Source organism: Bufo bufo, chromosome 9, assembly GCF_905171765.1.
Source record: "Bufo bufo chromosome 9, aBufBuf1.1, whole genome shotgun sequence".
In the NCBI taxonomy this organism is placed as follows: domain Eukaryota; kingdom Metazoa; phylum Chordata; class Amphibia; order Anura; family Bufonidae; genus Bufo; species Bufo bufo.
The window spans coordinates 225,907,380-225,921,934 of NC_053397.1; the positions used below are offsets into that span (position 1 = coordinate 225,907,380).

The window sequence follows — 14,555 nt, forward strand, 5'->3', positions numbered from 1 at the left end:
CAAATGCTTTCAGTACACTTGCGTTGTTACGGATCCGGCAGGCACCTCCGGCAACGGAAGTGCATGCCGGATCCCAACAACGCAAGTGTGAAAGAGGCCTAGGATACACAGCTCAGCAGACAGTATCACATATGACAGGATTAGACACACAGCTCAGCAGACAGTATCACACAGTACAGGATTAGATACACAGCTCAGCAGACTGTATCACACAGGATAGGATTAGATACACAGCTCAGCAGACTGTATCACACATAATAGGATTAGATACACAGCTCAGCAGACAGTATCACACAGGATAGGATTAGATACACAGCTCAGCAGACAGTATCACACAGGATAGGATTAGATACACAGCTCAGCAGACAGTATCACACAGTACAGGATTAGATACACAGCTCAGCAGACAGTATCACACAGGATAGGATTAGATACACAGCTCAGCAGACTGTATCACACAGGATAGGATTAGATACACAGCTCAGCAGACTGTATCACACAGGATTAGATACACAGCTCAGCAGACAGTATCACACAGGATAGGATTGGATACACAGCTCAGCAGGCAGTATCACACATTACAGGATTAGATACACAGCTCAGCAGACAGTATCACATATGACAGGATTAGACACACAGCTCAGCAGACAGTATCACACAGTACAGGATTAGATACACAGCTCAGCAGACTGTATCACACAGGATAGGATTAGATACACAGCTCAGCAGACTGTATCACACATAATAGGATTAGATACACAGCTCAGCAGACAGTATCATACAGGATAGGATTAGATACACAGCTCAGCAGACAGTATCACACAGGATAGGATTAGATACACAGCTCAGCAGACAGTATCACACAGTACAGGATTAGATACACAGCTCAGCAGACAGTATCACACAGGATAGGATTAGATACACAGCTCAGCAGACTGTATCACACAGGATAGGATTAGATACACAGCTCAGCAGACTGTATCACACAGGATTAGATACACAGCTCAGCAGACAGTATCACACAGGATAGGATTGGATACACAGCTCAGCAGGCAGTATCACACATTACAGGATTAGATACACAGCTCAGCAGACAGTATCACACAGGGCAGGATTAGATACAGGGCTGAGCAGACAGTATCACAGGATTAGATACACAGCTCAGGAGACAGTATCACACAGGATAGGATTAGATACACAGCTCAGCAGACAGTATCACATAGAATAGGATTAGATACACAGCTCAGCAGACAGTATCACACAGGACAGGATTAGATACACAGCTTAGCAGACAGTATCACACATGATAGGATTAGATACACAGCTCAGCAGACAGTATCACACAGGATAGGATTAGATACACAGCTCAGCAGACAGTATCACACAGGATAGGATTAGATACACAGCTCAGCAGACAGTATCACACAGGATAGGATTAGATACACAGCTCAGCAGACAGTATCACACAGGATAGGATTAGACACACAGCTCAGCAGACAGTATCATACAGGATAGGATTAGATACACAGCTCAGCAGACAGTATCACACATGATAGGATTAGATACACAGCTCAGCAGACAGTATCACACAGGATAGGATTAGATACACAGCTCAGCAGACAGTATCACATATGACAGGATTAGACACACAGCTCAGCAGACAGTATCACACAGTACAGGATTAGATACACAGCTCAGCAGACTGTATCACACAGGATAGGATTAGATACACAGCTCAGCAGACTGTATCACACATAATAGGATTAGATACACAGCTCAGCAGACAGTATCACACAGGATAGGATTAGATACACAGCTCAGCAGACAGTATCACACAGGATAGGATTAGATACACAGCTCAGCAGACAGTATCACACAGTACAGGATTAGATACACAGCTCAGCAGACAGTATCACACAGGATAGGATTAGATACACAGCTCAGCAGACTGTATCACACAGGATAGGATTAGATACACAGCTCAGCAGACTGTATCACACAGGATTAGATACACAGCTCAGCAGACAGTATCACACAGGATAGGATTAGATACACAGCTCAGCAGACAGTATCACACATTACAGGATTAGATACACAGCTCAGCAGACAGTATCACACAGGGCAGGATTAGATACAGGGCTGAGCAGACAGTATCACAGGATTAGATACACAGCTCAGGAGACAGTATCACACAGGATAGGATTAGATACACAGCTCAGCAGACAGTATCACATAGAATAGGATTAGATACACAGCTCAGCAGACAGTATCACACAGGACAGGATTAGATACACAGCTTAGCAGACAGTATCACACATGATAGGATTAGATACACAGCTCAGCAGACAGTATCACACAGGATAGGATTAGATACACAGCTCAGCAGACAGTATCACACAGGATAGGATTAGATACACAGCTCAGCAGACAGTATCACACAGGATAGGATTAGATACACAGCTCAGCAGACAGTATCACACAGGATAGGATTAGACACACAGCTCAGCAGACAGTATCATACAGGATAGGATTAGATACACAGCTCAGCAGACAGTATCACACATGATAGGATTAGATACACAGCTCAGCAGACAGTATCACACAGGATAGGATTAGATACACAGCTCAGCAGACAGTATCACACAGGATAGGATTAGATACACAGCTCAGCAGACTGTATCACACAGGATAGGATTAGATACACAGCTCAGCAGACAGTATCACACAGGATAGGATTAGATACACAGCTCAGCAGACAGTATCATACAGGATAGGATTAGATACACAGCTCAGCAGACAGTATCACATATGACAGGATTAGACACACAGCTCAGCAGACAGTATCACACAGTACAGGATTAGATACACAGCTCAGCAGACTGTATCACACAGGATAGGATTAGATACACAGCTCAGCAGACTGTATCACACATAATAGGATTAGATACACAGCTCAGCAGACAGTATCATACAGGATAGGATTAGATACACAGCTCAGCAGACAGTATCACACAGGATAGGATTAGATACACAGCTCAGCAGACAGTATCACACAGTACAGGATTAGATACACAGCTCAGCAGACAGTATCACACAGGATAGGATTAGATACACAGCTCAGCAGACTGTATCACACAGGATAGGATTAGATACACAGCTCAGCAGACTGTATCACACAGGATTAGATACACAGCTCAGCAGACAGTATCACACAGGATAGGATTGGATACACAGCTCAGCAGGCAGTATCACACATTACAGGATTAGATACACAGCTCAGCAGACAGTATCACATATGACAGGATTAGACACACAGCTCAGCAGACAGTATCACACAGTACAGGATTAGATACACAGCTCAGCAGACTGTATCACACAGGATAGGATTAGATACACAGCTCAGCAGACTGTATCACACAGAATAGGATTAGATACACAGCTCAGCAGACAGTATCATACAGGATAGGATTAGATACACAGCTCAGCAGACAGTATCACACAGGATAGGATTAGATACACAGCTCAGCAGACAGTATCACACAGTACAGGATTAGATACACAGCTCAGCAGACAGTATCACACAGGATAGGATTAGATACACAGCTCAGCAGACTGTATCACACAGGATAGGATTAGATACACAGCTCAGCAGACTGTATCACACAGGATTAGATACACAGCTCAGCAGACAGTATCACACAGGATAGGATTAGATACACAGCTCAGCAGGCAGTATCACACATTACAGGATTAGATACACAGCTCAGCAGACAGTATCACACAGGGCAGGATTAGATACAGGGCTGAGCAGACAGTATCACAGGATTAGATACACAGCTCAGGAGACAGTATCACACAGGATAGGATTAGATACACAGCTCAGCAGACAGTATCACATAGAATAGGATTAGATACACAGCTCAGCAGACAGTATCACACAGGACAGGATTAGATACACAGCTTAGCAGACAGTATCACACATGATAGGATTAGATACACAGCTCAGCAGACAGTATCACACAGGATAGGATTAGATACACAGCTCAGCAGACAGTATCACACAGGATAGGATTAGATACACAGCTCAGCAGACAGTATCACACAGGATAGGATTAGATACACAGCTCAGCAGACAGTATCACACAGGATAGGATTAGACACACAGCTCAGCAGACAGTATCATACAGGATAGGATTAGATACACAGCTCAGCAGACAGTATCACACAGGATAGGATTAGATACACAGCTCAGCAGACAGTATCACACAGGATAGGATTAGATACACAGCTCAGCAGACAGTATCACATATGACAGGATTAGACACACAGCTCAGCAGACAGTATCACACAGTACAGGATTAGATACACAGCTCAGCAGACTGTATCACACAGGATAGGATTAGATACACAGCTCAGCAGACTGTATCACACATAATAGGATTAGATACACAGCTCAGCAGACAGTATCATACAGGATAGGATTAGATACACAGCTCAGCAGACAGTATCACACAGGATAGGATTAGATACACAGCTCAGCAGACAGTATCACACAGTACAGGATTAGATACACAGCTCAGCAGACAGTATCACACAGGATAGGATTAGATACACAGCTCAGCAGACTGTATCACACAGGATAGGATTAGATACACAGCTCAGCAGACAGTATCACACAGGATTAGATACACAGCTCAGCAGACAGTATCACACAGGATAGGATTGGATACACAGCTCAGCAGGCAGTATCACACATTACAGGATTAGATACACAGCTCAGCAGACAGTATCACACAGGGCAGGATTAGATACAGGGCTGAGCAGACAGTATCACAGGATTAGATACACAGCTCAGGAGACAGTATCACACAGGATAGGATTAGATACACAGCTCAGCAGACAGTATCACATAGAATAGGATTAGATACACAGCTCAGCAGACAGTATCACACAGGATAGGATTAGATACACAGCTTAGCAGACAGTATCACACATGATAGGATTAGATACACAGCTCAGCAGACAGTATCACACAGGATAGGATTAGATACACAGCTCAGCAGACAGTATCACACAGGATAGGATTAGATACACAGCTCAGCAGACAGTATCACACAGGATAGGATTAGATACACAGCTCAGCAGACAGTATCACACAGGATAGGATTAGACACACAGCTCAGCAGACAGTATCATACAGGATAGGATTAGATACACAGCTCAGCAGACAGTATCACACATGATAGGATTAGATACACAGCTCAGCAGACAGTATCACACAGGATAGGATTAGATACACAGCTCAGCAGACAGTATCACACAGGATAGGATTAGATACACAGCTCAGCAGACTGTATCACACAGGATAGGATTAGATACACAGCTCAGCAGACAGTATCACACAGGATAGGATTAGATACACAGCTCAGCAGGCCGTATCACACAGGATAGGATTAGATACACAGCTCAGCAGACAGTATCACACAGGATAGGATTAGATACACAGCTCAGCAGACAGTATCACACAGGATAGGATTAGATACACATCTCAGCAGGCAGTATCACACAGCGTAGGATTAGATACACAGCTCAGCAGACAGTATCACACAGGATAGGATTAGATACACAGCTCAGCAGACAGTATCACACAGGAGAGGATTAGATACACAGCTCAGCAGACAGTATCACACAGGATAGGATTAGATACACAGCTCAGCAGGCCGTATCACACAGGATAGGATTAGATACACAGCTCAGCAGACAGTATCACACAGGATAGGATTAGATACACAGCTCAGCAGACAGTATCACACAGGATAGGATTAGATACACATCTCAGCAGGCAGTATCACACAGCGTAGGATTAGATACACAGCTCAGCAGACAGTATCACACAGGATAGGATTAGATACAAAGCTCAGGAGACAGTATCGCACAGGATAGGATTAGATACACAGCTCAGCAGACTGTATCACACAGGATTAGATACACAGCTCAGCAGACAGTATCACACAGGATAGGATTGGATACACAGCTCAGCAGGCAGTATCACACATTACAGGATTAGATACACAGCTTAGCAGACAGTATCACACATGATAGGATTAGATACACAGCTCAGCAGACAGTATCACACAGGATAGGATTAGATACACAGCTCAGCAGACAGTATCACACAGGATAGGATTAGATACACAGCTCAGCAGGCAGTATCACACAGGATAGGATTAGATACACAGCTCAGCAGGCAGTATCACACAGGATAGGATTAGATACACAGCTCAGCAGGCAGTATCACACAGGATAGGATTAGATACACAGCTCAGCAGACAGTATCACACAGGATAGGATTAGATACACAGCTCAGCAGACAGTATGACACAGGATAGGATTAGATACACAGCTCAGCAGACAGTATCACACAGGATAGGATTAGATACACAGCTCAGCAGACAGTATCACACAGGATAGGATTAGATACACAGCTCAGCAGACAGTATCACACAGGAGAGGATTAGATACACAGCTCAGCAGACGGTATCACACAGGACAGGATTAGATACACAGCTCAGCAGACAGTATCACACAGGATAGGATTAGATACACAGCTCAGCAGGCAGTATCACACAGGATAGGATTAGATACACAGCTCAGCAGGCAGTATCACACAGGATAGGATTAGATACACAGCTCAGCAGGCAGTATCACACAGGATAGGATTAGATACACAGCTCAGCAGACAGTATCACACAACATACGATTAGATACACAGCTCAGCAGACAGTATCACACAGGATAGGATTAGATACACAGCTCTGCAGACAGTATCACACAGGACAGGATTAGATACACAGCTCAGCAGACAGTATCACACAGGAGAGGATTAGATACACAGCTCAGCAGACAGTATCACACATGATAGGATTAGATACACAGCTCAGCAGACGGTATCACACAGGATAGGATTAGATACACAGCTCAGCAGACAGTATCACACAGGATAGGATTAGATACACAGCTCAGCAGGCAGTATCGCACAGTACAGGATTAGATACACAGCTCAGCAGACAGTATCACACAGGATAGGATTAGATACACAGCTCAGCAGACAGTATCACACAGGATAGGATTAGATACACAGCTCAGCAGACAGTATCACACAGGATAGGATTAGATACATAGCTCAGCAGACAGTATCACACAGCACAGGATTAGATACACAGCTCAGCAGACAGTATCACACAGGATAGGATTAGATACACAGCTCAGCAGACAGTATCACACAGGATAGGATTAGATACATAGCTCAGCAGACAGTATCACACAGGATAGGATTAGATACACAGCTCAGCAGACAGTATCACACAGGATAGGATTAGATACACAGCTCAGCAGATAGTATCACACAGGATAGGCTTAGATACACAGCTCAGCAGACAGTATCACACAGGATGGGATTAGATACACAGCTCAGCAGACAGTATCACACAGGATAGGATTAGATACATAGCTCAGCAGACAGTATCACACAGGATAGGATTAGATACACAGCTCAGCAGACAGTATCGCACAGTACAGGATTAGATACACAGCTCAGCAGACAGTATCACACAGGATAGGATTAGATACACAGCTCAGCAGACAGTATCACACAGGATAGGATTAGATACACAGCTCAGCAGGCATTATCACACAGGATAGGATTAGATACACAGCTCAGCAGACAGTATCACACAGGATAGGATTAGATACACAGCTCAGCAGACAGTATCACATAGGATTAGATACACAGCTCAGCAGACAGTATCACACAGGATAGGATTAGATACACAGCTTAGCAGACAGTATCACACAGGATAGGATTAGATACACAGCTCAGCAGACAGTATCACACAGGATTAGATACACAGCTCAGCAGACAGTATCACACAGGATAGGATTAGATACACAGCTCAGCAGACAGTATCACGCATAATAGGATTAGATACACAGCTCAGCAGACAGTATCACATGACAGGATTAGATACACAGCTCAGCAGACAGTATCACACAGGATAGGATTAGATACACAGCTCAGCAGACAGTATCACACATGATAGGATTAGATACACAGCTCAGCATATAGTATCACACAGGATAGGATTAGATACACAGCTCAGCAGACAGTATCACACAGGATAGGATTAGATACACAGCTCAGCAGACAGTATCACACAGGATAGGATTAGATACACAGCTCAGCAGACAGTATCACACAGGATAGGATTAGATACACAGCTCAGCAGACAGTATCACACAGGATAGGATTAGATACACAGCTCAGCAGACAGTATCACACAGGATAGGATTAGATACACAGCTCAGCAGACAGTATCACACAGGATAGGATTAGATACACAGCTCAGCAGACAGTATCACACAGGATAGGATTAGATACACAGCTCAGCAGACAGTATCACACAGGATAGGATTAGATACACAGCTCAGCAGACAGTATCACACAGGATAGGATTAGATACACAGCTCAGCAGACAGTATCACACATGATAGGATTAGATACACAGCTCAGCATATAGTATCACACAGGATAGGATTAGATACATAGCTCAGCAGACAGTATCACACAGGACAGGATTAGATACACAGCTCAGCAGACAGTATCACACAGGATAGGATTAGATACACAGCTCAGCAGACAGTATCACACAGGATAGGATTAGATACACAGCTCAGCAGACAGTATCACACAGGATAGGATTAGATACACAGATCAGCAGACAGTATCACACAGGACAGGATTAGAAACACAGCTCAGCAGACAGTATCACACAGGACAGGATTAGATACACAGCTTAGCAGACAGTATCACACAGGATAGGATTAGATACACAGCTCAGCAGACAGTATCACACAGGATAGGATTAGATACACAGCTCAGCAGACAGTATCACACAGGATAGGATTAGATACACAGCTCAGCAGACAGTATCACACAGGATAGGTTTGGATACAGCAGGAGACAATCATTTTTGGTTTGCTGACTTGTGTTTGGACTCTCATCATCCGCAGGTTCTACCGATCCTGGGAGCCGCCACATTGAGTGGAACACGGGAATTCATGAGCTCCCCCTGTATCACCGTCCGGCCCCCCCGGTGCTCGAGCTTTGTGCCATTGTGAGTCTCATGGTTGTCAGGTAGGGCGCACATTGGGTGCTCCGTCACCCACATCTCCTGAAATGCAGTGTAGGAGCATTTAGTGAATCAGAGGGTCCGGGCCCCGCAGTGCAGCCCGGATCACTACCTGATGCAAAATCTGTGCTCATGTCCATTCATTGTACTAGTGTTCTCATGGAGCAGTGCTGCACTGTAAAGCATGTGGAGTGACACCACTGCCTCTGTGGTGAGGGGGTGGATTTCAGACGACCTCAGACTCCAGTAGACCCTGCAGTTAACCTGGAGCCACTGATCACAGCTCTCAGTCCTCCACCTTATGAACATCATTCAGCGCCTGTGGTTGTCAGGCTCCTCCCTCCATCTCTCTGTGACGTCATCTTCTTCCTCCTCAGCGGCCGGACAGCTACGTGGAGACGTTTGAGCCGTACGGTGGCGCCAGGTTACGGTTCTGCATGTTCAGCAAAATGCGACCGGATTTTCCTTTTCCTGTGGAGTCTCCAGTCACAGACAGCAATTGCGGAGTTCTCCCAGAGGTGACAGCACTCGTCCTCTTATATCTCCCCTGATAGACTGTAAGCTCCTGGGGTTTAGTCTCCAGTCAGAGACAGGGGGCCACTTTAAGTTCCCAGTCCGCCCCTGGTCCTGTGACGTTATTTACAAGGTATGATACTGTCTCTCATATAGGGTGTATACATTCCTCATTCCCGGAGGACCCCCCCTGCAGAGTCTTTCCAGTCTGATGACATCATCGGGCTCTTCATTGACGGTGCGCGGTTCCTGCCTGATGCCGTGACGGTCACTTGGGTCACTGGGAGGGTATTTGACAAGAACTATGACCAGTAAGTGGGTTCCTCAGGACTGTGTGAGGACCACCAGACCCTCGTGTAGACAGGTGATCGGCCCCTCCCCTGAGGGGCCCTCACTCATATCACATTGTATCACATTTCTTATGTTTTCCATCGGATGTTACTTTGTATCATGATGAGATTTCTTCCAGGATTGGGCCAGATATCTGCACCGGGATCGACTTAAGCAGCGACATCTTCCAACCGTCCTATAATTACTCAGTAGAGATCATCTCTCCAAACATCTCGCCTACCGCCACCCTGCTGCTGAAGGTAGCAGACGGGGGGTGCATTCTGTCTATGGGACTCTCTGTGATGTCACCTGACAATTTATATTAATATTCGGCAGGTTTATACCATAGATCGCTTCACCAGGGATCTGGCTTTGATCGGTTGGGCAGCGATTAATCTCTTTGTAGAGTCTGGAACCCTTATAGCCCCAAAATCCGAATCTGGAGACGTTCAGGTGAGAGATCAGGGCTGTGTCAGCACACGGGGCAATTACACCAAGGTCTCCATCACCCTGTGCCTGCTACACTAAACATATACCATGGGGCCGCTGTATGGCAGTATTAGGCACAGAATAGCTTTATGTTTTGGCCATTGATATTTGGCATTGTATGGGTCCGGTATGACTCTATTATGTCTTCACTGTATGGCAGTATTATGTGGGTCCAGTATGACTGTTATGTGTTCACTGTATGTTAGCGTTATATGGGCACAGTGTTTACAGTATCACAGTATTATGTGGTCGCTCTATAGCAGCATTAAGTGTGCACAGTATGACTCTGTTATATGGTAGCATTATGTTAGCACAGTATAGTACTATTATTTTTCAGATTATGATATCATTGCTTAGTACACACTAGGTGATATATGCAGTCCAGGGCTAATAAGGCCGTGCCGTGATATCACTGCTCTATAATGCTGTACAAGGCCTGATCCTTCTCAAGGTTTCTGCATTTGTTGTTTATATCCTGAGGCTGAAAATGTCATGACCAACTCCTGCTCCTCACGGATGGTGGGTTTGTTACAGTGTAACAGCTTAAGTAAGAACTGTCAGCCAGGAGAGGAGATCGGTGCTGCTGCTCACTGATACATTGTAACAAACCCATCAGCTGTGATTGGGCAGGACCGGTCTCTGGCTCCGTTCACTGTCTATCCTGATGTTCACATTTCTTCCAGATCGCATTAAATGAAGGGGCGCACCAGATCCGCATCTACCACCGCCCCCCGCCTACCGACCAGGCGTTTTCTGTGGATTCACTGACATCATCAGGACGGTGAGAATGATGGGAGTTATACTTCAGACATCAGGTCTATGGGGTTGAATCACATTATACTCATCCTCTCCCCTGAAATGGCTGATAACAGGGAGCAATAGACTGTATTCTCCTGTCCTACAGTCATCCTCTCCCCTGAAATGGCTGATAACAGGGGCAATAAACTGTATTCTCCTGTCCTACAGTCATCCTCTCCTCTGAAATGGCTGATAACAGGGGGCAATAGACTGTATTCTCCTGTCCTACAGTCATCCTCTCCCCTGAAATGGCCGATAACAGGGGGCAATAGACTGTATTCTCCTGTCCTACAGTCGTCCTCTCCCCTGAAATGGCTGATAACAGGGGGCAATAGACTGTATTCTCCTGTCCTACAGTCGTCCTCTCCCCTGAAATGGCTGATAACAGGGGGCAATAGACTGTATTCTCCTGTCCTACAGTCGTCCTCTCCCCTGAAATGGCTGATAACAGGGGCAATAGACTGTATTCTCCTGTCCTACAGTCATCATCTCCCCTGAAATGGCTGATAACAGGGGGCAATAGATTGTATTCTCCTGTCCTACAGTCATCATCTCCCCTGAAATGGCTGATAACAGGGAGCAATAGACTGTATTCTCCTGTCCTACAGTCATCCTCCACCCTGAAATGGCTGATAACAGGAGGCAATAGACTGTATTCTCCTGTCCTACAGTCATCCTCTCCCCTGAAATGGCTGATAACAGGGGGCAATAGACTGTATTCTCCTGTCCTACAGTCATCATCTCCCCTGAAATGGCTGATAACAGGGGGCAATAGATTGTATTCTCCTGTCCTACAGTCATCCTCTCCCCTGAAATGGCTGATAACAGGGAGCAATAGATTGTATTCTCCTGTCCTACAGTCATCCTCTCCTCTGAAATGGCTGATAACAGGGGGCAATAGACTGTATTCTCCTGTCCTACAGTCATCCTCTCCCCTGAAATGGCTGATAACAGGGGGCAATAGACTGTATTCTCCTGTCCTACAGTCATCCTCTCCCCTGAAATGGCTGATAACAGGGGGTAATAGACTGTATTCTCCTGTCCTACAGTCATCCTCTCCCCTGAAATGGCTGATAACAGGAGGCAATAGACTGTATTCTCCTGTCCTACAGTCATCCTCTCCCCTGAAATGGCTGATAACAGGAGGCAATAGACTGTATTCTCCTGTCCTACAGTCATCCTCTCCCCTGAAATGGCTGATAACAGGGGGCAATAGATTGTATTCTCCTGTCCTACAGTCATCCTCTCCCCTGAAATGGCTGATAACAGGGGGCAATAGACTGTATTCTCCTGTCCTACAGTCATCCTCTCCCCCTGAAATGGCTGATAACAGGGGGCAATAGACTGTATTCTCCTGTCCTACAGTCATCCTCTCCTCTGAAATGGCTGATAACAGGGGGCAATAGACTGTATTCTCCTGTCCTACAGTCATCCTCTCCCCTGAAATGGCTGATAACAGGGGGCAATAGATTGTATTCTCCTGTCCTACAGTCATCCTCTCCTCTGAAATGGCTGATAACAGGGGGCAATAGACTGTATTCTCCTGTCCTACAGTCATCCTCTCCCCTGAAATGGCTGATAACAGGGAGCAATAGACTGTATTCTCCTGTCCTACAGTCATCCTCTCCCCTGAAATAGCTGATAACAGGGAGCAATAGACTGTATTCTCCTGTCCTACAGTCATCCTCTCCCATAAAATGGCTGATAACAGGGAGCAATAGACTGTATTCTCCTGTCCTACAGTCATCCTCTCCCCCGAAATGGCTGATAACAGGGAGCAATAGACTGTATTCTCCTGTCCTACAGTCATCCTCTCCCCTGAAATGGCTGATAACAGGGAGCAATAGACTGTATTCTCCTGTCCTACAGTCATCCTCTCCCCTGAAATGACTGATAACAGGGGGCAATAGACTGTATTCTCCTGTCCTACAGTCATCCTCTCCCCTGAAATGGCTGATAACGGGGGGCAATAGATTGTATTCTCCTGTCCTACAGTCATCCTCTCCCCTAAAATGGCTGATAACGGGGGGCAATAGACTGTATTCTCCTGTCCTACAGTCATCCTCTCCCCTGAAATGGCTGATAACAGGGGGCAATAGACTGTATTCTCCTGTCCTACAGTCATCCTCTCCCCCTGAAATGGCTGATAACAGGGGGCAATAGACTGTATTCTCCTGTCCTACAGTCATCCTCTCCTCTGAAATGGCTGATAACAGGGGGCAATAGACTGTATTCTCCTGTCCTACAGTCATCCTCTCCCCCTGAAATGGCTGATAACAGGGGGCAATAGACTGTATTCTCTTGTCCTACAGTCATCCTCTCCCCTGAAATGGCTGATAACAGGGGGCAATAGATTGTATTCTCCTGTCCTACAGTGATCCTCTCCTCTGAAATGGCTGATAACAGGGGGCAATAGACTGTATTCTCCTGTCCTACAGTCATCCTCTCCCCTGAAATGGCTGATAACAGGGGGTAATAGACTGTATTCTCCTGTCCTACAGTCATCCTCTCCCCTGAAATAGCTGATAACAGGGAGCAATAGACTGTATTCTCCTGTCCTACAGTCATCCTCTCCCATGAAATGGCTGATAACAGGGAGCAATAGACTGTATTCTCCTGTCCTACAGTCATCCTCTCCCCCGAAATGGCTGATAACAGGGAGCAATAGACTGTATTCTCCTGTCCTACAGTCATCCTCTCCCCTGAAATGGCTGATAACAGGGAGCAATAGACTGTATTCTCCTGTCCTACAGTCATCCTCTCCCCTGAAATGACTGATAACAGGGGGCAATAGACTGTATTCTCCTGTCCTACAGTCATCCTCTCCCCTAAAATGGCTGATAACGGGGGGCAATAGACTGTATTCTCCTGTCCTACAGTCATCCTCTCCCCTGAAATGGCTGATAACAGGGAGCAATAGATTGTATTCTCCTGTCCTACAGTCATCCTCTCCCCTGAAATGGCTGATAACGGGGGGCAATAGATTGTATTCTCCTGTCCTACAGTCATCCTCTCCCCTAAAATGGCTGATAACGGGGGGCAATAGACTGTATTCTCCTGTCCTACAGTCATCCTCTCCCCTGAAATGGCTGATAACAGGGGGCAATAGACTGTATTCTCCTGTCCTACAGTCATCCTCCCCCCTGAAATGGCTGATAACAGGGAGCAATAGATTGTATTCTCCTGTCCTACAGTCATCCTCTCCCCTGAAATGGCCGATAACAGGGAGCAATAGAC

At 45.8% G+C, this 14,555-nt stretch overlaps 1 protein-coding gene across 1 annotated transcript in view; it reads left to right on the plus strand.

Annotated features, from left to right (window-relative positions):
* Window positions 1-14,555, plus strand: part of CCDC17 (coiled-coil domain containing 17) — a 74,444-nt gene that overhangs the window by 36,213 nt on the left and 23,676 nt on the right. Inside the window, exons 18-23 of the mRNA XM_040408164.1 lie at window positions 9,070-9,173; window positions 9,566-9,706; window positions 9,858-10,012; window positions 10,171-10,291; window positions 10,368-10,484; window positions 11,204-11,301. Of these exons, the coding sequence (XP_040264098.1) occupies window positions 9,070-9,173; window positions 9,566-9,706; window positions 9,858-10,012; window positions 10,171-10,291; window positions 10,368-10,484; window positions 11,204-11,301 (736 nt within the window). The remainder of the gene's footprint in view (window positions 1-9,069; window positions 9,174-9,565; window positions 9,707-9,857; window positions 10,013-10,170; window positions 10,292-10,367; window positions 10,485-11,203; window positions 11,302-14,555) is intronic.